Here is a 25,143-nt window from a genome sequence, read left to right on the forward strand (position 1 = left end):
GATCACATCTGTTGGCCATTCCTGTAACTTTGTCTTTCCATGATTTTAGATGGGTAGGTAGGCAGATAGATAGATAGATGGATGATTGATAGATAGATAGATAGATAGATAGATAGATAGATAGATAGATAGAATCTCCCTCAAATGAGTAAGTAGGCAGTGTGCATGTGAGTCCTTGAAAGTCTAAGAAAAGGCCAGGCACGGTGGCTCGGGCCTGTATTCCTAGCACTTTGGGCAGCTGAGGCGAGTGGATCACCTGATGTCACGAGTTCAAGACCAGCCTGGGAAACAGGGTGAAACCCCATCATTACTAAAAATACAAAAAATAGCCGGGTGTGGTGGCAGGCACCTGTAGTCCCACTACTTGGGAGGTGGAGGCACAAACAAGAACCGCTTGAACCCAGGAGGTGTAGGTTGCAGTGAGCTGAGATCATGTCACTGTACTCTAGCCTGGGTGACAGAGCGAGACTCTGTCTCAAAAAAAAAAAAAAGTCTAAGAAAGGTCTTTTTTTCTCCCTGACTTCCGTCTCCATCTTGACATATGAATGATCATTCACATATGAAAAGCTTAAGTCAGTATTGTATTTGTGTCAAAATATTTTCCCTTACAATTTGTAGATATGCCTTTTTAGTTTTCTCAGAGCGTTTAGTGCTGGAGGAAACTCTGATATAAAGCTAGTCCTTTTGTTGATACTCCGATTTTCTGTCTGGCTGTTTGCCATCCAGTTGTTTTTGAATGCCCCTGGCTGAGCGTCCAAAGGCTATTTGGGTCTGAGATTTTTGAGCTCCTAAGGCAGTGACAGAGTGTGAGGGGGCCTGAGAATGCTTCGATCCTCCCTGTACACTTTTTTTCTTGGTGTCCTATGGCATGTTTTATAATTGATCTGTTCAAAACCCTTCTCTTGTTTTATTTTAGTTACGTTTATCTCCATTCCTGCTCCCTTCCTCCTCCTCCCCAAGAGACAGTTTAATGTGTTTAATGTGTGTCCTTTTAAAAAATGTGTTATTGGGCCAGGTGCAGTGGCTCACTCCTGTAATCCCAGTACTTTGGGAGGCCAAGGCAGGCGGATCACCTGAGGTCAAGAGTTCGAGACCAGCCTGGCCAACATGGTGAAACCCCATCTCTACTAAAAATACAAAAATTAGCTGGGCGGTAGTGACACGCCCCTGTAATTCCAACTACTTAGGAGGCTGAGACAGGAGAATCGCTTGAACCCAGGAAGCAGAGGTTGCAGTGGGCAGAGATCGTGCCACTGCACTCCAGCCTGGGCGACAGAGTGAGACTTCATCTCAAAAAAAAAGCAAATAAGCAAAATAACTTAGTAATTTTAATATTGGCCTGAATATTATATGTTGTCAAAATTAATTTCACCTATTTCTTTTTGTTTTTTAAAGTATGGATGCTAGAACATTTTATGTTAAGTAGTAATAGTACAGGTAGTACAAGAAGATGTCAAAATGTCCGACTGTTTTGAGACTGACTGAGGTTCAGTTTATTATTAATAGTTGGGACGGAAATAGGCCTACACGAAGTAAGGGATTTATCCAGAGAGCATAGGTTCAGGTTCTTCCCTTGTAAACAACAGAAACCAATTCTGCTGATAACTTATCCAAAAAACAAAAAACAAAAAACAAAAGAAGCTCTCGGGATCGGGGCAGGGGGTGCCCTCTCAGCATCAGGAGCCCGCAACTGTTTGCCTCTGGCACTTTTCCCTTTTCTCCTCTCTGTGCCGTAGGCGTGCCAATTCCCAGGAGAGAGACGTGATAGGCCCAGCCTTTGACACGTGGGGAAACACAGGCCTGTGATTGGCTACCGCATGACACTCAAGGGACAATTGCTACGGCAACGCGTGGGCGCGCTGTGGGCTCGTAGAAGCCAGGTGGGGACGCTGGACAGGCGAAGACCCGAGATGTCCTTTGCAAGGGTCCCAGAGCCCGTCAGTGGCTCAGTCATTCTCACTCCCAGATCAGTGCTCCTCCACACATGCGATGGCTTTTAATAAAGATTTCAGTCACCCCACTTCTACAGTCTCTGCCCTTCCAGGCTCCACGTGCTCCTGGGTTCGTTCGGGTCGTTTTGGTCCCATAACTTTGGGCCAGAGGAGATCTGGATTTGGGCACGGAGGGAGATCAAACTCGGGTAGGATATCCAGTCATGCTCTCTGCTTTGTTTCCAGGGGTCTTCAGGGCTTCTCTGCCCAGGGGCCAGAACCGAGGAGGCAAGGAGGGCTGCTGGGGCTAAGGGGCCTAAGGACCTCGTTGCCAGCGGTACACACCACCAGGAGCAGGGGCATGGAGCACAGTGAGGGGACTCCCGGAGACCCAGCTGGTACTGTGGTGCCCCAGGAGCTGCTGGAAGAGATGCTTTGGTTTTTTCGTGTGGAAGATGGTAAGTGGTGAGAGATTGACGGCAGGGGTCGGGGTGTGCCCCTCAACACAGAGCAGTTTGGCTGAAGGCCCTGACACTGTCGCCCCCTCCAGGTCAGGCGGCACATTTCCTCCAAGACAGGGACTCAGTCTGGGGTGTCTCAGTACCCAGAAGGGTCTTGCTGGACCGCCCCTTCCTTTTCTCAGGGTGTGGTCGCTTATTTACGCAGCCCTCCAATCATCACCACATTTATTAAGCTCCTACTCTATACCAGACAGTGTTCTCAGCACTGGGGCGACAATAGTGAATAAAATACGATAAAAACCTCTGCCTTCATGGAGCGTACATTCTAGTGGGGATTAAAAATAAACAACTAAAATGCATAGTGCATTGGTGATGAGTAATAAAAAGAAAAATTAAACAAAGAAAGAGAATAGGAAGTATGTAGCAAGGGCAGTATTGTGGTCAAGGAAGGCCTCACTAAAAAGGTAACATTTTTATCATCAGGAAGGTGACTTGCAGGAAACTAAGGAGTTAGCTATGCAGATTATTCGGGGGAGGAACATTCCTGGAGGGAGGACAGCAAATGCAAAAGCTCTGAGGCTGGACCCTCCTTCATTCTGGTACAGCATGGACAAATCTTGAGTATCCACATTCAGTTTAGTTACTTTATGTATTCTCTGTGGGCAGCTGCCATTCCTTCCACCCTTCTCCCTGCCTTCTTTCTTTCCTTTTTTTTTTTTTTTTTTTTTTTTTTTTTTTTTTTTTTGTCTTTTTTTTTTTTTTTTGAGGCAGGGTCACTCTGTTGCCCAGGCTGGAGTGCAGTGGCGCAATCTTGGCTCACTGCAAGCTCTGCCTCCTGTATTCAAGTGATTCTCAGCCTCCCAAGTAGCTGAGATTACAGGGGTACACCACCACACCCAGCTAATTTTTGTATTTTTAGTAGAGACAGGGTTTCACCATGTTGGCCAGGCTGGTCTTGAACTCCCGACCTCAGGTGATCCACCTGACTCAGCTTCCCAAAGTGCTGGGATTATAGGCGTGAACCACTGCGCCCAGCCTTCTTTCTTTGCCTTGTGCCAGCCCCTGGCAAAACTCAAGACTGTAAAGTTTATCTTGGCCCACCTGTCCCCTGCCCTCCGCAGGCCTCTGCCCTTCACCCCTGTGGCCCCACTGTTATTTAACTGCAGTACTGTCTCCTCCATTAGATTAGGGCTTCTCCAGAGTAGAGACTGTGTCTTCCACCCTCCCACCTGTTACACTGGGAGTGCCCCAGGGCAAGGGGCTCATCTTGGATTAGGGTCTCCACGCAAAGGACAGTTGATACTGTAAGCTGGGTCTGAGCCCAGGGCCCAGCTGTTAGTGGGCTTGAGAGGCGCCTGGCCACTCCTCAGGGCTCTGTCCTGTGTGTCCCTCCCCAGCATCTCCCTGGAATCACTCCATCCTTGCCCTGGCGGCTGTGGTGGTCATGATAAGCATGTTCCTCCTGGGAAGGAGCATCCAGGCAAGCAGGTGAGGAGCTGGTCCTGGGGGGATGTGGTGGTCTCTGAGGGGTAGAGGCCCTGCCTTCCCAGAGGGAAATCTAGAGAGGGGTCACTTAGGGATGATGGCTGTCTACCCTTTGGGACAGCAAAATTCAGCCTTCAGTGTCCTTCGAGAACCCAAAGCTGTTAAAAACAAAACAAAACAAAAAACAGCAACAGTCCCTGATTACCACCCCCTGGCCCTGGACAGGAAGCAGGCATGACCTGGAGGAGTGTAGCCATTTAGAAGGGGAGCTTGCCCCTCTCACCCTGTCAGGACACATGCACCTCAGCAAGGTCAACTCAGAGATGAGTGTCTGTCCACAGGTACAGCAGACCTGTTCCCCCTACGACCCAGGCAGAATCTCTGGGCTGACAGCTTACCCCCACTGGGTCCCTCCACTATGGCCAGGAAGTCTAGGGATACCTTGAATAAAACCAATCTGGAGAGAGGACAGACTCGTGAGAGTTATTAGAAGGTTAAGGAAGTGGGTAGTGGGAGCCAATGAAGGTGGTTGGGGGAGGGGAGTGATGTGTACACGATGGGGTTTTAGAAACATGACTGGTGTTGTGCCTAGGATGGTTTAGAGAAGGAAACACCCAGAAGCAGAGAGATTAGTTAGAAATTTCCTGCAGTAGTGTGAGGGCTGAGGTGTGTGGTAACAAGGACCTGTGCTAAGTAGGATAACAGTCCAAGGTTAGAGACAGTGTGGTTAGGTGAAATGAACACAGGACTCAAGAGTCAGGAGGCTTAAGTGCACACCCTAACTATGTGCATCCTTAGCTTTTTTTTTTTTTTTTTTTTTTGAGACAGTCTCTCTCTTGCCTAGGATGGAGTGCAATGGTGCAATCTCAGCTCACTGCAACCTCTGCCTCCCAGGTTCAAGCGATTCTCCTGCTTCAGTGTCCCAAGTAGCTGCAATTACAGGCACAACCACACCCAGATAGTTTTTGTATTTTTAGTAGAGACGGAATTTTGCCATGTTGGCCAGACTGGTCTCAAACACCTGGCCTCAAGTGATCCACCCGCCTCAGCCTCCCAAAGTGCTGGGATTACAGGCATGAGCCACTGCACCTGGCCTCCGTGAACTACATTTCCTCACTTGGAAGGTGGCGGCGGGGGGGTGGCGGGGTGGCAATGATACTTGAGCTCACAGGTGACAGTAAGGACTCCCTGAAATGACACACACGCAAGCGTAAGTCATTTCTCTGTTGAGGGAATATCCAACTATTGCCGCTTCTCCCCCAACTGCATACAGACTGCATACAGAACTTTCCCTTCAGATTCTTTAAGCCATTTGGGAGACCCAGTCCTGCCCCAACCACTCAGCGCCCCTGATTAACACTGTTCCCTGTCCCTCCAGAAAACAAAAGATGCAACCACCAGAAAAAGAAAATCCAGAAGTCCTGCATTTGGATGAGGCCAGAATCAAGGATCACAACAGCCTAAACAACCTAAGAGAGACTTTGCTCTCAGAAAAGCCAAACTCAGCCCAGGTGGAACTCGAGTTAAAAGAGAGAGATGTGCTGTCAGTTTTCCTTCCAGACATACCAGAAACTGAGAGCTAGTGAGGGTTCAGAGAAGTCCCACCCTAAGCCAGGCACATGATCTGGGCTCAGCTCAGTGGCCTGAAACCTCTCAGGTTTTACAGTCTCTCCCAAGCAGCCCACTTTTTTCTTTTTCTTTTCTCTTTCTTTCTTTTTCTTTCTTTCTCTCTCTCTCTTTCTTTCCTTCCTTCCTTCCTTTCTTTTTTAGCAGATACAATGAATGAACTGCAAGCAAACTAAAATTCTGTTATTAAAAAAAATCTTTTATTAAAATGCTCCTGGAAGTGAGCAGGTGGTATTGCATAGTTTGTTCACATGGCAGTGGTACACACACACATACACACACAAGTGGCCTGGAGCAAAAGTGCAAAATCCGTAGCTGGCCTGTGGGTCGGGAAGCCTGGCTAGGACTCCAAGCATGTGGTCTTGAGTAGTTCACAGCCCCGCTCTGACCTCAGCTCCTCTATTTACAGAATGAGACTGAAGACTGGGTCAGAGATACTGTTTGCAATACAACAGCAGTCCTGAGACTGCTGAGAGGGGAAGAAGCAGGCTTCCAGGCCCAGAACCCCCTTCCCAATCCTTCCACCCACCAGGGCCCTCTCCTTTCCCTGCTTGTCTGCTAAGAGTCTGTGCAAGACTTCCCTTGGACCTGGCATGTGGTAAACAAAATCAGACAACTACCACGCTGCCTGCCTTGGAGAGCCTTTTCTTGCCAACGGTGGGATCTGAAAGGAGTGTCCTGATCCCATGTCTGAGCCATGGTGTCCTGGTATAAGCTGCGGTGACACCACCAAATAACATATGCAAAAATTTGCTTTATTAACCCAAAATGCTTTAGGTTCTAAAGTGGGCTTTGAACACTCAGACTCATTGCTGAGGGTCCTGGGTCCTGCCAAACCAGACGACAAACGGGTATACTGTGTTTCCACCTGCAAGGGGGCAGGCCCTGTAGCCCCTGGATGGGTCTGATGCTGCTGTGGGCTCCCTGGAGCCCTGGGTAACTCACTGGAGTGACAACTTTCTTCTGCAGCCTGGATCATTAAACTTGATGGAGCTGGTCCTGAGGTTCTTTGGACAGAGTCCTTAACAGTGGGAAGACACATGGGGAATCTGTCTGCTGGTGAAAGAACTCTGGGGCTCCTTACATTGGACAACCCACAGCCCCCTCCCTTTTATCCTCATTGAGACATCAAGTGTTGGAAATACCCCTTCCTGGGGCTTCTTCGCCCCGCCCAGGCTGTCCATTGGATTATTTTAACTAGATTTCCTTGAATAAACTGTGGGGTTTATAGCCTGGGCCTTCTGTGAATTGCTTGAATAAACTGTGGGGTTTGTAGCCTGGGCCTTCTGTGAAGTCAGCAGATGACAGGAGGGCCGGGCTCTGGCCTCTGAAATGGCAGCCGCCCTGCCTTTCCCGTCCACCAGGTGGCGCAAGGACCCCAGGGCTGTCATTCTGCAGGTTCTCGGGCCTGACATTGACAGAGCTATCCACCTAGACCGTCCCACCAAGGGCCACAGCTGGCCCAACTGTAGCTGGAGCAGGAAGGGCTGATGGCAGCAGGATGGACACTGCAATTTCTTCCTACTTAAGGCTGAACCCAGGTCTCTGGGTTGTCACAGTGGCTGTTTCCCTCCAGGGCCACAGATGCGGTGGTTACCATGAAGACCGAGGCGTGGAGGGAACAGAAGCAGCATCCCTGCCTGCCACTGCAGCTCGCACAGTGAACTGAGTGTAGGGACACTGCTTGGTGCTGGAGGTGGGGTCTGCTGTCCATCAGAGGGAAAAGCCGGTGGTGAGAAGCCAGCCCCTGCCCCGCTGCAGTCCTGTCCACCCACCGAGCCTGGGGTTCCTGGGGAAGGGTCCTCAGAAGATCTTGAAGCCCTTCAGGAGGGTCAGGGTAGGCGCCTTGCGCTTGCTCTGGGCCCGGGATGACTTCACGGTGACCAGCTTGGCCTGGGCCACGGTGGGCATCTCCTTCAGGCTGACAGTGGAGAGTGTGTTGAAGGTGCAGCTGGCCAGCCCATGCCGGGCGGTGAGTGGGGCCTGGTGGGGCAGGGCCCTCTCCTCGGAGATGAAGAGGGGCCGGGTCAGGGGGCTCTTCAGTTCCCGCCGTGCCTCTCGCACTGCCTCATGGAAGACGTGCTGCACGTGCTCAAAGTCCAGACAGGCAGAGACCTCGAAAAACAGGCACCCAAACCTGCCTGCCAAAGCCACACCCTCTGCCTTGGTGACTTGCCTGGTGAGGAAGCAGGGTGAGGCAGGGAGTTAGGAGCAGGCTGTGCCAAATCAGGCCGACCAGCTCCTACACCCGGCGCCCCATGGACTAGCTGGGTGGCCTGGGGTCATCTTCACCGCTCTGAGTCTCAGTGTTCTCATGGGTACAATGGATTACTGACCTCTGCCTCTCAGGATTGTTAGGATTACGAAAGACAATTTGTTTCAAGTGCTTAGCACAGTACCTGGCACAGAGTCAGTGCTCAATAAATGGTAGCTGATGTCACCCAAGCGAGAATTTTGGGGTGAGGATGAGGGTAAGAAGCTACTCCAAATCCCCTATGCTAAACCCTGCCTGTGACTGGAGGAAGCAGGCCATTCCCAGCCCCATCTCTTCTCTACCCCAACATGGGTCCCTGGGGCAGGAAACGGCCACAGCTCTGGCTTGTGGGATCAGCTCTAGAGAGAAGCAGTCGTTTGGATTGAAGGGTTAGACCACAGAGGTGACTCCAGAAGCCTGTGGTTGGCAGAGTTCTCAGGGCTCCTGGGGTGTTCTGTCTGCCTCTCCAGGACAGTGGCAGGAGAGGGCAGGGGTGACAACATTTCATGGTGAGGAGGGCAAAAGGAGAGAGGGGGCAACACCTATTCTGGCTTGGTCCTACACCACCTCCCGTGAAGGGAGGATAGAATATCCGAAACGTGGGAAGGTCGTGGAGGTTTCTGACCTGAAAGCCATGGGAATCGAGGTGGGAGGAAAAAGAAGACTGGCTCTTGCATAGGTCGGATGTCTAGAAGAGGGAAGAGACGGGGGGGTCCCTGAGGTCTTGGGGCCAAGATTCCACTGGCTGCATCTTCCTGCCCTACTGCTGAGCTGTCCCACTGCTCACTGCCAAGGATAATGGCACAGCCACTAGATGAGAGGAGGCACTCGTGGGCCATGGCAGGAAAAGTTTCTGAGCCCAGGGCTGATCTGGCAGAAGCACGGGCTGAGAGTGGGCTAGCTGCCCCGGATGCCACTCCATGGTGGGGGGAGTCTCAGAGAGAGTGAGTGACTGGGACAAAACGAGTCAGAGGCATGGAATCTATTCCCCACCCAGGGCTGGTTTCTGCCAGTAAGCTCACCGCTTCCTGAGGAACCGTTTTGGAAAGAACACTTGCTATTATGTGCTTTTATGATGAGCTTGAATCTGCAACTTTGTCATTGTGGGGGCTTGAATAATGAATTTTCACAAACACAAACCCCGTGTGTGTGTGCATGTGTGTGAGTGGGTGACAGAGGCACAGAACATTGTTCTTTTTCTTATTTTGTTGCATCCTAGTGAAAATTTTATCAGCGGCTTGGGAAGCACCAACCTAACCCAGATTTTACCCTTCAAACCGTGAGACAGTCATGAGAGACAATGACCAATGCTCAGCTAAAAGTTAGACTTCTTGTGCTTCCCAGAATCTCAATCTACTAAACTCGGGACTTGATCGAAGAATGAAATAGGAATACATTGTCCTAAGTTGTTTTTAGGGAACGGGTGGGATCAGCTTCATTTGAGCCTGTATTCTTTGTTATTTGCTCCCAAACCATTTTAGACAATCTCTTTGGCAAAGATTGGAGTCAAAAGAGTGATTCGTAGTTTTTTTCCCTGTATTGAAACTGGCCTACTCACAATCCAGTTTTCTGACTCCTAAGAGGGTCTGCGATTCCTCAAAGACTACCTTCAGCAGCTTTCAGGTCACATGACTTCCCTCATTCATGGAGACACAATTTGCCTGGGTCTGAGGGCTTGGCCACCTTTGAAGGCCTCTCACCATAGTCTACCTTCATGGTCCCACACCTCTCTTTTTCCCACTGCCCATCTGACCCATTCTAAACAAAGGGTCCCCTCCTTGTTAACACCAGTCAATGTGCCCTCGGGGCCTAGGGAAGCAGGACAGACCGCCCGTGAACAAGGAGGGATGAGTGGCTGGTGGAAGGGGCTATCTCTTGCAGGTAGACTGGCCACAGATGACAAAGGTCAGTGCTGGAGAAGTTCAGTGGCATTACTCATTAAGTTCAGGCATCACAGTGTCAAATGCCTTAGGGCCAGGCAGGCAACTTGAATGTGTGGAGAGGGTGGAGGTAAACCACGGGGAGCGGCGAGGCCTGGGGTCGGCTGGAGACAGCATGCCCCACCTCAAAGCATTCCAGTTCTAGGTCTTTTAAGACACTATGCCAGCCAAGCAAAATATGGCTGCAGTATTTTTCAGTAATGCGTCCTCTGGCCCAGTCTCTGACCTCTGATTTGAGTCCAACCCTTTTTAAGAGAACCTGCCGTCAGCCCAGTCAACTGTGGGAGTGAGTGTGGGAGGCTGGGTCTGGGTGAGGGGAGGGCCGGTTGGACCAGAGCAGACACCTGACCAAGGAGCCAATCAGAGCCTCTCTCCTTAGAATTGGAATCGGGCACTAGATCAGTCAGCTGCTGGGAGTGGGGCGGGAAGGTCAGGATAGACTCAGGCAAGAAGGGTGAATCCAAGAGAATCCACAGAGACCCAAGAGGGAGGAAGGAGTGGCTGCTCTTCTGACTTTCAGGGTGTAGCCCCTGTGTGACCCAGAAACCTTTCCCTTTAAGTCCTTGGCTGCCTGGAAGACCAACATCTACAATACCTTTATAACATAATCCCTTTGGCCGGGCACGGTGGCTCACGCCTGTAATCCCAGCACTTTGGGAGGCCGAGGCAGGTGGATCACGAGTTCAGGAGTTCAAGACCAGCCTGGCCAACAAGGTGAAACCCCGTCTGTACTAAAAACACAAAAATTAGCCAGGCATGGTGGCAGGCACCTGTAATCCCACCTACTGGGGAGGCTGAGGCAGGAGAATCATTTGAACCCAGGAGGTGGAGGTTGCAGTGAGCTGAGATGGTGCCACTGCACTCCAGCCTGGGTGACAGAGTGAGACTCCGTCTCAGAAAACAAACAGACAAACATATAATCCCTTCTACCTCAATTCAAGGGGATGACTGTTCTTAGCAGCCCACTAATCCCTGAAGATGCCACCTGCCCTTACAAGCGAAGAAAGCGAGCTCTGGAGACAAGGGCCAAGCAGGCCGTGCTCACCTGTACTGAGCCATGTCCAGCTTGTTGCCTAACAGCAGGGCAGGGACGCTGCGCTGTGTCTCCTTCGCGTGCAAGGCAAGCAGCTCCAGGTAGCTGCTGCTGCTATCGAAGCTCTGGCGGCTGTCGACGCTATACACCACCAGGAAGGCATGGGCCCAGTTCAGGTAGCGCTCGCAGTTCCTGGGGGTGTCCTGGGGTGAAGGAGAGAAGCCCCACCAGAGGAGGGGCAGAGAGGTTGGGGTAAAGGCCTTCACCTGAGCCGTCCAATCCCACCTCCCCACTCCCCGGGCTTTGTATATTGTTTCCCAGCAGAGCCCTTTCAAAGGGGCACTTGAGTGTGGATTTGGCTTGGTGTGAAAGGAGACATTGTCTCATGAACCTCCCTCCCACCACCCAGCCACAGACTTGAAGACCTTGGCCCCTTGGGCCCAGAGCCAAAGACTCTGGCATGGTCCCTACAGAGACCTGGCTGTCCCTGGGCACCACTGGTTCTGGGTTGGGTTCATGCTGCCCCTTTGGCTTCTGAGAGTAACTGGCATCCAGCCTTGGCAGGGGGTGGTGAGGACATGGGTGGAGACTTGTGTGTGGGAGAGACCTGGGCTAAGGGGATCTCACCAGGAGCATCTGTGTAAACAGGTGTGTACCTGCCTCCTCGTGTGCACAGGCACAGAGCCCCACAGCACAAGATCTCAGAGCAGATGCCAGCAACCATCATGTCTCTCCAGGCCCCGTCCCATCCTTCTCATTTGGCAAAGAAAGGATTCAGACCCACAGAGATCAAGTGCCTTATTCAGGGTTACACAGCAAACTTGAGCTTAAAAGGCATCTAAATGCACATCTGAGGCCTCGCGCTCTGGGCCAGGACTTCTCAGGAGGCCACAGTGACTCGCAGCAGTGCATAGGTAATGGAGGTAATGTTACCAGGTCTGCAGTGTCCATGACCCTCAGGTGGACAGGCTGATGGTCCACGGTCTCCTCGGAGCTGTAGGTGTCCTCTACAACACAGATGGTTAGCCAGGTCAGACACAGTGCCTTGGGTGTAAGTTTGAGCTTCCCTCTGTGCTAGACCCATGTGGCCTTGGGGGACCATAGGAGCTGCTCTGGGGCTGGGACCACTGGAAAGTCCTTGGTTCTCACAATCATGGAGGCTACAGGCAGGCCCTCCCACCAAGGAGATGCTGCTCCACCTGCAGGACTCAGCATCAGTGGTTACTCACAGACCATGGCTCGGGGGCGGGACTGTGTTCTGGACCTACACACAAAACCAGCAGGATAGAGCCAAGTGTGTGACCCCTAGACCCTGTTAGCAGCACAGGCTGGCTCAGGAGCAGCACTGCTAGCCCCTCTATCCCAGAACCCAAGTCTTTCCCACCTTCTTCCCTTCCGACCACCCTCCTGCCCGCAGTGGGAGAAAAGACAAGGGAAAAGAGAAGTACATGATACGATAGAAGGACGGCAGTCAGACCCCCTTTAGAAGTTCCAAGAAGGTTTTCCAAACAATCCTTGTCAACATGACAGCAGGGGAGTCAGTCTAGTGTAGTCAGAAGTTTTCAGTTGGAGAATGTGGTATTAAACCCAATGTCAGCTACTTTTTAGCTTTGTGACTTGGCCAAATCACTTCAGCTCTCTGAGGCTGTTTCCTCATTTTAAAACAGGATCACTATGATAACATTGCTAACAGTTTCCAAGCATTTCCTCTGTCCCAGGCGCTGTGCTAAGTGCTTGACATTAGCTCATTTAACAGTCCCATCTCCCAGGGCTCTGTAAGAACTCGATGGGCCCCCCTGGGCATGGGGCCTGGCTTACCACACATGCCTGGTGAGAACAGCGGGAACCATGGTTCTCCAAAGTTAATAGGGCAGGATCACATTCCCAGGTGATTTTTTTTTCTTACTTTTGAAATACTTTAGACTGACATAGAAGTTGTAAAATAGTACAGAGTTCCTGTGTACTCTTCACCCAGCTTCCCCCAGTGTCATCACCTTACATAACCACAGCCCAATGATCAAAAAGAAACTTACATTGATACCATACTATGAACCAAACTAGTGACCTTATTTGAATTTCTCGAGTTGTTACTATATATATATACATACACACATATATATACACACACATATAGTTCTCATGATCTCAAATCTGAGAAGGCAGCAAGTGGCCAGGCATGCAGAGGACCTCGCGGCCATGTTGGCAGTCATTCTCCTCAACCCCAATCTGTGCCTGTGTCATTGGCCCACATGTGTGAGTGTACTTGGTTATTACCTTTCCCTAGGTGTCCCCTGCCCCTAGTGGCCCTAAAGAAGACCCCTTTTGGCAGAATTGGGATGGTCTCTGCCCTCCTGGCAGCACCCACTGTGAGAGGGCACACTCCCAACCCTGGCTGAATTTATAGTCAAACACGTCTCTCTGAGGGCTACTGGCAGCCAAGCCAGTCTGGACACTCTCCAGGTCCACTAGCATCCAGCATGAATCACAGACAGCTTCTTGTCCCCAGCCTGCTTTGGGGACTTGGATAAATAGCTGCTCTTATGCAAAGACAAAAAAAAATCTAATGGAAACTATGTTCCAAATGTTTAACTATATTTAGTCCAAGAAGAGCTGCCCCTAGTTGCTTACATCTCTTTCAGATCTGTCTTTATTTTCCACTCAAAGATGTCAGATGCACCCCTTTTAGGGGTTCCCCCCAATGGGTGCAGTGTCCTGCCCAGCCCAGTGAAAGGCGCTAGCCCACGCTTGGTCTCCTGCCGACAGCAGGACAGCCTTTCAAGGTTGCTGTTAGCTCCATTGTAGAGAGATGACAAGGTGAGGCCCAGAGAAGGGATTTCGCCCAAGGCCACACAGCACCTAATCAGCAGTAGGAACTTGAACTCAGGGCTTCTAGGCTGGGCTGTGTTCACATTGGGACTCCCTCACCCCGTGACTGCTCAGTGAATCATCCTGCCCTCCAGCTCTGTCTGGGCAGAGTATGAGGAAAGATCAGAATCGCCCAGTCCGGCAGGGATGTGGAACATGGCTGTATGAGCTGGAAGAAGCCTTGGCGCTCATACTGTCCAGCCTCCCTTTACAGAAGAGGTGATGGGCCTCAGGGGCTGGGGCAGGAGTGAGGGGCTCCTTTCCCAGTCACAGTAATGTCCAGACTTCCTATCACCAAGTCCCTGCCTCAGAGTACTCTGGTGTCCTTAAATATAAGGGCTTCCTAACACCTGGTTCTAATTAATAGTCTATGGACTTTTGTGCTGAGAGAAGAGTCATTTCCCAAAGTTTTGAATTTGTCAATGTTTTCTTCTCATTCACAGTAATAATTTTTTAAATGGCACCACAGAAGCTCACATCAGAGTGTATATAGGGTGCTGCCTCAGAAATGGTGCCTATATTCTTGCTGGAGGAGGAGGAGGGCAAGAAGAGTAAGAAGCTGACATTCTCCCCTGGCTGAGCCAGATGAGGCACGCTCAACCCTTCTGGGAGAGGAGAATATTCTCCTGGAGACCCCTGCCCACTCCTGTGGGGCTCAGCACAGGCAAAGCCCTTCCACAGACACTGAATCTCTCAGCTCCTACCAGCTCTAGGAGACATACCCCAGAACACAGTGCAACTCTTACACAGTCAGAGCACAGGCTATTGGTCCCATCTTCCAGATGGGGAAACTGCATCTCAGAGGGCCCTGTGCCACACAGACCTCTGACTCCAGGCCCTCTATGATATGAGGCTGCTCCTGGTGGAGAGCAACTGGAGCCATGCCTGGTCTTCCTTTGTGCCTGAGGGTCTCCATAATCTTAAGGCAAATCACTGGACCCTCTCTTCCTCCATGTCTTCACCTATAAAATGAGGATCATGATAGGAGCTCTTCTTTAAAGGGTAATCCTAAAACCAAAATTTACCCCCACAGTTAAACTCTCATCTACACTGAGGCTAGTACTGTGCTACCTGCTGGAAACGGGAATGAATCTCCATCCTCCAGGCTCACCAAATGAGCTCAGGCTCTCAGAAGACCTAGGAAGGGCATAGAGAGTGGTTTTACCAGCATTACTGATGGCTAGCTCTCCGGTGGTGGAGAGCTTTATCCACAGAAGGAAAGGTTCTCGTCTTAGTCTCTGCTGCTGCTGCTGCTGCTGCTGGAAACAACAATGGGACAGTGGCCGGAATGTTCAGGCCCTTCTCAGCAGAACCTTCGAGGAGTGGCACAGGCCTCCCAGAGAGTCTGAGGGGAGAATGTCTGGTTGGCTCTCTGACTCGTGGGTTGTCAGTGTAGTGTGAGAGACCACAGGCCAAGAGGATTGACCATTGTGAGGCTGCCCACTTTCCAGACAGTCTGCCCACGCATTCCACTACCAGGTCAGAACTCCAAAATTACTCAATCAGGAGGCTCAAACCACCACTGTAATAGGCTCATCCGGTGGGACCCTGTGACAGTATGGATTGGAAGGCAGGGAGGAAGAGAGACTGGAGGTGAGTTGCCAGGAAAAATACAAAATGCCCAGTTAAATCTGAATTTCAAACAAAAAGGAATAATTTTTGGTATAAGCATGACCTATGCAATATTTGAATTAGGCCGAATATGTCTTTTGAGGCCCTGTCCTTGGGAATCCCCCTTGTCCTTTCCCAGACACCATGTCTGCTTGTGTGCCTTTCCTTCCTGTCCTCCCACCTCACCTCTGTCCTCAGTTTCTCCACCCCATCTCTATTCCACGCTCTGGCCTCTCCCAACACCTCACCGGCCAGCACACCATTGCGTCCTGTGTCCTCCTCTCTCTGGAGCTGACCTCTGCTAACCAAAGGGCCTCCTCTGGGTGACCTTGGCCCAGAGTCCTCAGCTCCTTGGGCCTGTTTCCTCCACTGTCGCACTGAAGGGCTGTGCCAAGGCCTTGGCACAGGGATCAAGCAGAGCTTCGAGGAACAAATCCCTTAGGGACTGTCACTATGTCACCTGCCCTGCATCCCTGACTTACCCATGGGAACCCCTTTGCTCTCTCTGTTTGACACGCTGGGGTTCTGTTTAAAATTTGGAAGAAGGGATTCTGCTACCTAAGGAAAAGCTTTTTTAAACCAGGGGACTAAATAGCCATGATGTCTCTGCCTGCTCCAACACTGTGATTTGGTGCTGGATTCCAGCCTGAACTAAGGGGCTGGGCACCACTAGGGTAAGGAGCTCTCCCCTCCAGGTGCAGCAGGAGCACCATATCAGGGGCCTGCTGCAGGCAGTGCAGGGGGTTTCCACTTGTGTCACAGAGCCTTGGGCTTCTTTGGAGGGCTGTCAGGGGTCCCATGAATGCTTTATTTGATTTTTACAAATGGGGAAAATAATCCAAGACTACAACACCCATTTTCAAAAGGCTAAGATCATCCAGACACCTTATGGCTCTCAGTGAACAGTTTACAATAGACAAATGTTATACACGTGAGCTTTAAGCAACATTTATACTAATAAAATCCTGCTTTGATTTGTTTTAGGAGGGAATCTAAGCCATTGTGTACAGGAAGCCATTTGAGGAAGGAAAAGCAAAAATGCATTGAGTGCCTACTGTGGGTCAAGTACTATGCTGGATCTTTTACATGTGTTATTTCTTTAATCCTCACAGCAATTCTCTGAGATAAGTATTGTTCAATGCCCATTTTACAGATGAGGAAACAGTAGCTCAGAGAGGTTAGCTGACTGGCTCAAGTTTGCCAATAAGGAGCAGAGCCTGGTAGGATTCAAACCCAGCTCTGACTGACACGGAAACATTCCTTTTTCCAATATACCATGACGCAGTGATAAAAACAAGAGTTGTTTTCTCATATAGTTAAAAAACTGGTTCAGAAGCCAGCACCACTAGAGAATTCCTCAAATGTTTGCCCAGCTTTTCTGGAAGAGAACACTGACCATCCTGAAGAATAATACCTATTTGTTTCTGAGGTTTTTTTGTTTTTGTTTTTGTTTTTGTTTAGATGGAGTCTTGCTCTGTCGCCCAGGCTGGAGTGCAGTGGTGCGATCTCGGATCACTGCAACCTCCAACTCCCGGGTTCAAGCAGTTCTCCTGCCTCAGCCTCCCTAGAAGCTGGGATTACAGGTACACACCACTACACCAGGCTAATTTTTGTATTTTTAGTAGAGACGGGGTTTCACCATGTTGGCCAGGCTGGTCATTAACTCCTGACCTCAGGTGATCCACCCGCCTCAGCCTCCCAAAGCGCTGAGATTACAGGCATGAGCCACCGCGCCCAGCCTAAGAATAATACCTGTTTGGATGTGGATGTCCTGCTATGTTTATTTTTATTTTTTTAAGTTTCATCATACTTCATATTTTAGGGTAAATCAGCCTTTCTTAGTTCTGTGAATTAGGCCAACCCCCCAATTGTCTGGGGTGGGCTGTGGAAGGGGTATTTCTGACACCTAAAACACTTTCCCCCATGGGCTGGGTCATCCTGGCGGCTTCTCCCTTCTGTCCCCAGACATGCAGTCCTGGTCAGTGCCCACCCACGGGGTAGGTCCCAGGGGAGCACTCCAGGTGGGGTGCAGGCAGCAGAGGGTACAGGGAGGAGTAGCTTCTTACCCAAGTTGGGGTCATATTCACTGATAAACCTCTTGGTCAGAAACTTCACGGTCAGGGCTGCAAGAAGCAGAAAGAGGTTGGCTCCATCTCTGCTGCCATGTCTAGCTGCTGGCCCCTTGTTTTAGGGAGGCCTTATCTAACCTCTGTGATCTCTGACTGACATGAAACTCAGCTCTCCCAGAGAATGAAACTAGGGAACTGAGGAATCGGTTTGAGAGGCTCAGAAGGAAACCAGAAATATGGGGAACCAAGTGCCTCTAGTTGCACCGGGAATTTTTCTTTTCTTTTCTTTTTTTTTTTTTTGAGACGGAGTTTCATTCTTATTGCCCAGGCTGGAGTGCAATGGTGTGATCTCCGCTCACCGCAACCTCCGCCTCCCAGGTTCAAGCGATTCTCCTGCCTCAGCCTCCCTAGTAGCTGGGATTACAGGCATGTGCCACCACGCCTAGCTAATTTTGTATTTTTAGTAGAGACGGGGTTTCTCTGTGTTGGTCAGGCTGGTCTCAAACTCCGACCTCAGGTGATCCGCCCGCCTCGGCCTCCCAAAGTGCTGGGATTACAGGCATGAGCCATTGCGCCCGGCCGGCAATTTTTCTTAATAGCAAGGAAAGCAATGAGTGGCGAGCCTAAGGGATGTTTGTGAAGGTATGAACTTAGGGGTCAGGACCCATGCAACCATTACCCTAGAGTCAGCCTGTTGAAACCTCAACTGAAGGGAGGTGTCGCCCACCCTGGACAAGTCATAGAGATTCTGAAATATGGGGCTATTTATTCCAGGCTTTGGCTACAAGCCAAAAACACAGGACGAGCAGAGTTGATCACAGTGGTTGATCCTTGGGAAGGGTATAAATCCCCAAGCGCCTGGGCTTTCCAGGTAAGGTCCAGGTGAGGTCTGTGTCCCGAAGAAACACACTCTGGTCCTGGTCTCCCACATCGCAAGTCTTGGCTCTCTCTGGGGCCTCTACACTCATCACGGGTATCTCGGCAGAATGTAAAACTCAAGAATTAAGCTCTCTGGTTCATAGTGTAGCCACATAAAGCAAGGACCGGCCAACTACTATGCTGGACCCTCAAAAAGTAATGTTCACTACTGCTTGTTTGGAAAGAGAGAAAAGAAAAGAAAAACAAAAACAAAAAGAAAAGAAAAGAGAAAGAGAAAGAGAGAAGAAAGAAAGAAACAGAAAGAAAGAGAAAAGAGAAAGGAAGAAAGAAAGAAAAAGAAAAAAAGAGGAAGGGAGGGAGGGGAGGAAAGGAGGGAGGGGAGGAAAGGAGGAGGGAGGGAGGAAAAAGAGAGAGAGAAAAAGGAAGGAAGAAAAGAGAAAGAAGTAAAGAGAAAGAAAGAAAAGTAATGTGATGCTTATAATTCCAGTGCTTTGGGAGGCCAAGACTGGGGTATTGAGACCAGCCTGGGCAATATAGTGAGACCATATCTCTAAAAAAAATAGAAAAATTAACCAGGCATGGTGGTGTGCCTGTAGTCCTAGCTACTCAGGAGGCTGAGGGGGAAGATCGCTTGAGCTCAGGAGTTTGAGGCTGTAGTGAGTCGTGATTGCACCACTGGACTCCAGCCTGAATGACAGAGATACTGTCTTTAAAAAAAAAAAAAAAAAAGTGATATTGTGAATAAAATCCTTAAAATTCTTTCCTAGGATTCGTAACAGTGTCAGTTTGCAAACTAATACTCAGGGAATACATATTTTAAAATTTAAATTCTTTCTTTTATGTAGTCACTGGCTAAACGGTACCAGTTACAGAGCTACGGATAACAATCTGATTTTCAAAGGGCAAATCTTTCAGAGGAAGAGGGTAATCCCTTCTGTAGGAAAACCACACTCAGAGTCCCCTCTCCGACGGGAGTGGGGCTGGCTTCAGAATCAGAGTAGGCCCCCAGCGAGCCTCACAGAACACTGGGGAGGAAACCCACAGCCAGCTGAGCTTGGGTTGGCCATCAGTAATGGCTAAAACTGGAAAAACAGTCAGTGGAGAACCCCCTCTGCCCTCCCTCCTTCAGCCGGCCAGGAGTGGCAGAGTTCAGTGTTGACACAAATTATCTCAATGGAAGCCCAAGATCTTGGCTCATCAAGGACAATCCCAGGCACCTGGAACCATAACCCAATGTGTTTCCAGAAAGTTGAGAGGGGTCTGGTTTGAAACAAACACATTTGATAAGAATGCATAACTTGTCCCAGAATCCCAGGAAATGGGGATGGGAGTTGGGGAGTGGACCTTCCCTGAAAAATCTCAACAGCTAGTGATTTCACCAGCTCCTTTCCACGGGGAGGGGGTGTGGAGGGGGAGGGGTTGGACGGGAAGTCTTTCCCGAAGCCTAATCAGGGAGTAGCAAGGCTGCGACTAAGCTCAAAGAGGCGCCTTGGACGGAGGGGGCGGAGGGGGAGGAGGGGGAGGAGGGGGCGGGGGGGCTTTCAGTGCCCAACAGGTCCCTTTAGAGTCAGTCGCCAAGACTGACTGCTGGCCCCAGGGGAGGTCATAGGGTTAGGGGTTGGAAGGTTGGTGGCAGGGCAGACCGATCCATAAAGGACTCCGAGACACAGAGTAAGAGAGAGGGGAGAGAGAGCAGGGTCACTGACACGGAGGACAGAGACAGTGGGAAGACACAAAGGGAAGAGGCAGGCAGGGAACAGAAGACAGAGATGGAGGAGCGGAGCACAAAGCCGAGAGAAGAGAAAGCCTGGCAACAGGGAAACTGAGGCAAAGAAAATCACGGTGTCTTGTGCGACCCTCCTGGGTGAAGGAAGCTCCCCAGGCCAGTGGAAGAACCTGCCCCCAAGAGCAGAGCGCACTGTCCCCCCCACCCACGCCCAGTTCCGCACCTGGCGGCTCAGGTTCCCCGGCACCACTCACCAGACTTGCCAGCCCCGCGGCGCCCCAGGATGGCCAGGTTGACCTCGAGGGGCGTGCTCGGAGGCCCGCTACCCGCGCGGGGTTTTCCAAACACCGAGGACATGGCGACGCCCTGGACAGTCACGCAGGTCTGCGGCCGGTGGGCCCCGTGCAGTACGCCCGCCCGTAGGGGCCCAGGGGAGCAGGACGCAGGCTTCCCTGGCGCGCGCGGCCCCGGACCCGTCGGCGTCCGCGCCCTCAGCCCCACGTCCAGCGGGCTGCCACCCCGCGGGAAGGAGGGGCCGGTGGAGCCTGGCGGGCGGGGCCACCCCAAGCGCCACCAAACTCCTTGTAAGGTCTGCGGAGCCCCCCGCGGGGCGCGCTCACCCGGCTCCTGGAGCCGGGAGGGAGCTCCGGCCGGCCGCGCCCCCACCGCCGGGCTGGGCCTCGAGGACCTGGCCCGTCACCCTCCTGAGTGTCCCCGGACCCGGCTGGGAAGGAGCAGAGAGAGGGAGCCTCAGGGTTAGGAGGAGAGAGGGAAAGGATGTTTGCACTCTTCCCTGAACCTCCCACTCAATCTCTTTTCACCAGCAAGAAAATCCACCCCTCCCTTTGTTCTACCAAGCCAGCCCCGCCTCCTCCTCCAGGAAGCTTCCCGGGTTCAATTCCAAGCCTTGCCCTTTCTTTAGCTCAGCCTTGGCACTCCATATTCCCAATCACATTATTCTGCCCTTTCCTGTGAAGACTCTAGAGGCCTCACTGCAGAACCCATTCAGAATCCAGGCCTCTGGGAGAGGCGGCGGGGCGGAGAGAAACCCCTTACTAACATTTCAGGGCCAGTATGGGTTCAGCTTCAAGAAACCTAATCCATTCTGAATTACTGTCTCTCCCTAATGGGAGCTAATGAGTTGCATATGTTTGTGGCCTGTTGTGTAAATGGGGTGTTTGTTCTAAAACCTGGCACCGCCTCTTGCCTACAGCAATTCTGGGATTGGTGGTGAGCCTGGCATGGGTCACCTGGTCATTCCCCTTGGGACTCAGGTTAAATCTGGTCATACCAAAGACAGGGCAAATGGCCCACACCACAAACCTGTACACTTAGGATCTAGTGCTAGCTCCTTCCCTAGAGTGATCTTGGGCAAGTCACCTTGCTTCTTTGGGCTTTGGTGTCCCCATCTATAAACACTAAAGGAAGGGGAAAATGAGGCAAAATAGAGAGTGACAGAATGCGCCCTGGGCTCCAGGCCTGCATACATTCTAGAACCCTGTGAGGCATCTCTTCTGGAGTACACACCAGGTTAGAGTGGGGAAAGGCACAGGGGCCTCAGAGACCTCTCACGGCAGCCCTTCTCCTTCCCCTTCCCCCAGATGGTTAACTCATCTACCCACCCACCCACAGAAGAACCATGGAAAACCAGGTGTGCAGGCAGGGCCCAGGGTCAGAGCTGAACGGTAATGACGACTCTTCAATGAAGAACAATTATTTTCCTGGCCAGGACATGAATATTGACTCAGCCTAGTTGTGTTTTGGGGAAATCATGGTAAACCAGCTGTGTTATTAAGGTATCGGGTGGAATTTGCTTAGGTTACACAGTCAGGCCAGAATTAGTCACACAGCTAATGGCAAGGGTTTTCCTTTGAGTTGTAGGAGTTGAGAAAGTGGGATCCAAGTTCCAGTCACATCCCTGGGCTGGCCCCGTCCTGTGAAGACAGACTGGTTCCAGATGGGGCCTGTGGGGATAGAATCAATCTCAATGGAAGACTGCTGGAGACAGGGCTAGCTGTGGTCCTGCACGGGCCCAACTGCATGTAAACCTAAGCTCTGCTACTTCCCAGCTTGTGTGATGCTGGGATGTTACTTGGCCTCTATCCGGTCTCAGTTTCCTCATCTTTAAAACTTGACCAACCAGGAGATGGGAGCTGCAAGATTCTAGCTCAGTCTGAGGGTGAACTCTGTAACCATCTGACTGTCCATAGTTAGAAGGGAGTGTCTCTGGTGGAACTGAACCCCTCTCCCCTGACACTGGCAGCAACCAAGGGGGTGACCACTGCAAGGAAGTGTCGTAGAGGAGACTCCTTTGTGACTTGCATGATGCAGTAAGATGACCCTTATTTCTCTTCCAGTTCAGAGATTATTTAGGCTGGTGGCCAGCTGGTCACTGGGGCCCTCAGCTGTTACAGCTCATTGCTCAAAGTCTGCCCCTCCTCTGAGGCTTAGGAGGAAAACAGTGCCCACCTCATGGCTGTGACCCATCCCTTTCTCCATCCCCCGTTTCCTCAGCTAGGGGCTGCTACTGTCAGACCCTGGAATAAGCTACTTTGCCCTTCCGGGCCTCAGTTCCTCATCTTTAATATAGGGACAAGCCTGGGCAACATGGTGAAACCCTGTCTCTACAAAAACATATAAAAAATTAGCTGGGCATGTTGGCGTGCACCCATAGTCCCAGCTACATCAGAGGCCAAGGTGGGAAGATAGCTTTAGCCCAGGAGGCGGAGGCTGCAGTAAGCTGTATTTGTGCCACCGCACTCCTGCCTGGGTGACAGAGTGAGACCTTGTCTCAAAATAAAATAAAGCAGGGACAATATCAAGAAGTATATTAGATAACATGTGTCCTATCCAGAGCTTGGCCCATGTCCCAAGAAAGTAGAGGTTAGTTCCGTCTACTCCTCTGGATATAAATAGCACACATTTCTCATCCACCTACAAAGAAGTCACAACCATTTAGTGACCAGAAGTTTGTACACTTCAGATCAAGAGAGAGGTTATTCTGCTAGGGCAAGTAACCCAACTCTCCTTACCCTCTACCACCAACCCCCATCAAGGGTCTCATAGGAGGCCCCCGGGCACTCAAAGTCTAGAGGATGTGGCACCAAGCCCAGCAGTGGGCATACAGCAGGTGCTCAATAGATATCTCTGTAGTGAATGACTGGAGCAAATATAGGTCTAGACATGTAGGGCCTGTGAGGTTTTTCTGATGGCAGGACCTACCCTTGCCACCCAACCCCCAGGAGCCCTTTCATATAAAGCTAAGCTTTTGGTCCCCTTTTGTGATGTGGTTGCCTCTTCTGGAGGCACAACATGACAACCACTTTTGTGGTTGTTGAATGATAAATTCAGATGTCAAAGCTGAACAAAAGGCAGATTCAAATTCCACTTTACAGATGAAGCACTGTAGCCTGAAGAGTTTGGGTAGCTTTTGTAAGTCAGTGGTGGCACCGGTATCAGAGCCCAGGCAGGAATCCTGACTCCCAGTCCAGTGCTCTTCCTCCTCCAGGTCCAGGCAGTACAAGCCACTCACTACTCTATGTGTGGAAACACCTATGTGCATGAGTGGCAAGGGCCAGGGCATTCCCATCAGACTTCAAAGAGTGGGGGTGTCTCCCAGGGTAAGGGTTTTATCTTTTCTATCAGACCGGAGACTTCCACAGGTTAGCGCCCCAGAGAATCTACTTAACAGACGCCTACTGTGTGCCAATCACTGTGAACACAGGGATGAACAACACTGGGTCTGCGCTCTAGAAAGGCTCAGAGTCTGAGGCAGGTTCCTTTCTCCTTTCTTTGCCCCCATCCCCAACCTCACACAGTGTGGGGGATGCAGAGTGGAGAGGGAGGTTGGTGCGGGGTCGAGCAGGGCCTGGGAACTCTGTGGGCTGCCCACAGCCGGGATAGTTCCTTGTCCTCTCCAAATCCCAGAGGGACACTCAGTGTCCAGGAGGAGGAAACTCTCCCCAGCTGCAGGCAACACCCCACTGGGGCCTTGGGGGCGGGACCAAAGGGCTGATCCTCAGCCCAGCCTCAGGAAAACATGACCCCCCACCTTGGATGACCCTCTCCCCACTGCCTGGCTGCTGGAGGTGGAAACTGGGTGTGTGCCCGAGCCCCAGCCCACTCAAGGCAGGGCTAGACTTGGAAAACATCAAGCCAAGAGCAAACTTCAGCCAAGAGGGGTTTGCGTTCCCTCCTCCTCCTGCTCTCAGGAGAGGGCCAGGCAATGGTTCCATCTGGTTGTGTCTGCCAGTTACTAGGTGTCTGGAACAGGCCATTTGGGAGGGAACTGTGGTCCCAGGACTATGCAGCAGCCCCAGCCCCCTGGGAGTCAGCCCTTCTCCAGTCCTGTCCCCAGGAGAAGGCAACTGTTTCCCTGCCCTGAGGCAAGGCTAGTGCAGGTGAAGAGTGGCAGCTGGGGTCAGTGGGCATGGTTTGATTCAGGCCCACATCCCCATTCATAACCAAGGAAAAGCCCAGCTTATTTCTAAGCCTTTCTTTCCTCATCTGTGAAACGGGAACAGTCAGACACCCTTTCCCTACCACTAAGGCCACCAGCAAGGACACCGTCAAGACCCAGCACTGAGAGCCCACTGGTCCCCAAGATTGGGACTGTCATGCCTGCTGCCTGGACATTCCAGGCCATTCAGCCAATATCTGGCCTCGGGGAAAGAGAGAAGCTGGCAGAGGGCCTGGGATAGTATTCGTGGGGACTCCTGCCCACCCATCCTCCCATCTCCTCCTCCTCTTCCTGTCTGGTCCCTGGGGTAGAGAGTCAGAGATATTTCTGGCTGCCTCCTCCAGGCCTCTGGCTTCCCAGGCTCACACAAGTGGTCCCCACATCCCATCACTGCTTTGATGGATGAGAGTTCCCTAGCAGGGGAGGCACATTCGTGTTGGTTCTGCAGATTCATACGTGAGGATCTATGCATATATATCCTAAGGGGGAGAGAAGTTCCCCTGCCTCTTCCCACCTTCTACTTGATCATTGCAAGCCCCTCATCCTCCCTAAGAAGGCCTGCAGGTAAGGATGGGACAGCTGCACATCTGAATGGCAGATACCATTTTACATATGTCTGGGCCTCAGTTTCCTCACCTTAGAATAAGGTAGCAGGAGGAGATAATTATTAAGCTCCATTCCATCCCAAGCTCCATTTTGGGACCCATAGTTTTAGCTGGTCACCCAGAAAAGTTCTGTGTAGTGGGAAAAGTGCCATGGAATGGGCAGCAGGAGGCCTGGGGCTGTCTGCCTCAAGCTACAAGA

The 25,143-nt window shown here is 51.3% G+C and overlaps 2 protein-coding genes across 3 annotated transcripts; one reads left to right on the forward strand and one right to left on the reverse strand.

The window, feature by feature from the left end:
- Window positions 1-1,484: 1,484 nt before the first annotated feature.
- Window positions 1,485-5,497, forward strand: SLC51B (solute carrier family 51 beta subunit). Its single transcript, XM_025390643.1, has 4 exons — window positions 1,485-2,061; window positions 2,178-2,389; window positions 3,790-3,880; window positions 5,256-5,497. Exons 1-4 carry the CDS (start codon window positions 1,985-1,987, stop codon window positions 5,458-5,460), a joined length of 585 nt encoding a protein of 194 aa, XP_025246428.1. The 5' UTR covers window positions 1,485-1,984; the 3' UTR covers window positions 5,461-5,497.
- A 146-nt stretch (window positions 5,498-5,643) lies between these two features.
- On the reverse strand, window positions 5,644-20,689 carry RASL12 (RAS like family 12). 2 transcript variants are annotated; one of them, XM_025390227.1, is made up of 5 exons: window positions 20,135-20,689; window positions 17,273-17,329; window positions 11,664-11,737; window positions 10,743-10,933; window positions 5,644-7,679 (listed from the first exon to the last, which is right to left on the reverse strand). In XM_025390227.1, exons 1-5 carry the CDS (start codon window positions 20,235-20,237, stop codon window positions 7,307-7,309), a joined length of 798 nt encoding a protein of 265 aa, XP_025246012.1. In that variant the 5' UTR covers window positions 20,238-20,689; the 3' UTR covers window positions 5,644-7,306. The 2 variants fall into 2 exon arrangements, with proteins under 2 accessions (XP_025246012.1, XP_025246013.1); XM_025390228.1 differs by lacking the exon at window positions 17,273-17,329.
- Between the last annotated feature and the right edge of the window lie 4,454 nt (window positions 20,690-25,143).

Source organism: Theropithecus gelada, chromosome 7a (genome assembly GCF_003255815.1).
Source record: "Theropithecus gelada isolate Dixy chromosome 7a, Tgel_1.0, whole genome shotgun sequence".
In the NCBI taxonomy this organism is placed as follows: Eukaryota; Metazoa; Chordata; class Mammalia; order Primates; family Cercopithecidae; genus Theropithecus; species Theropithecus gelada.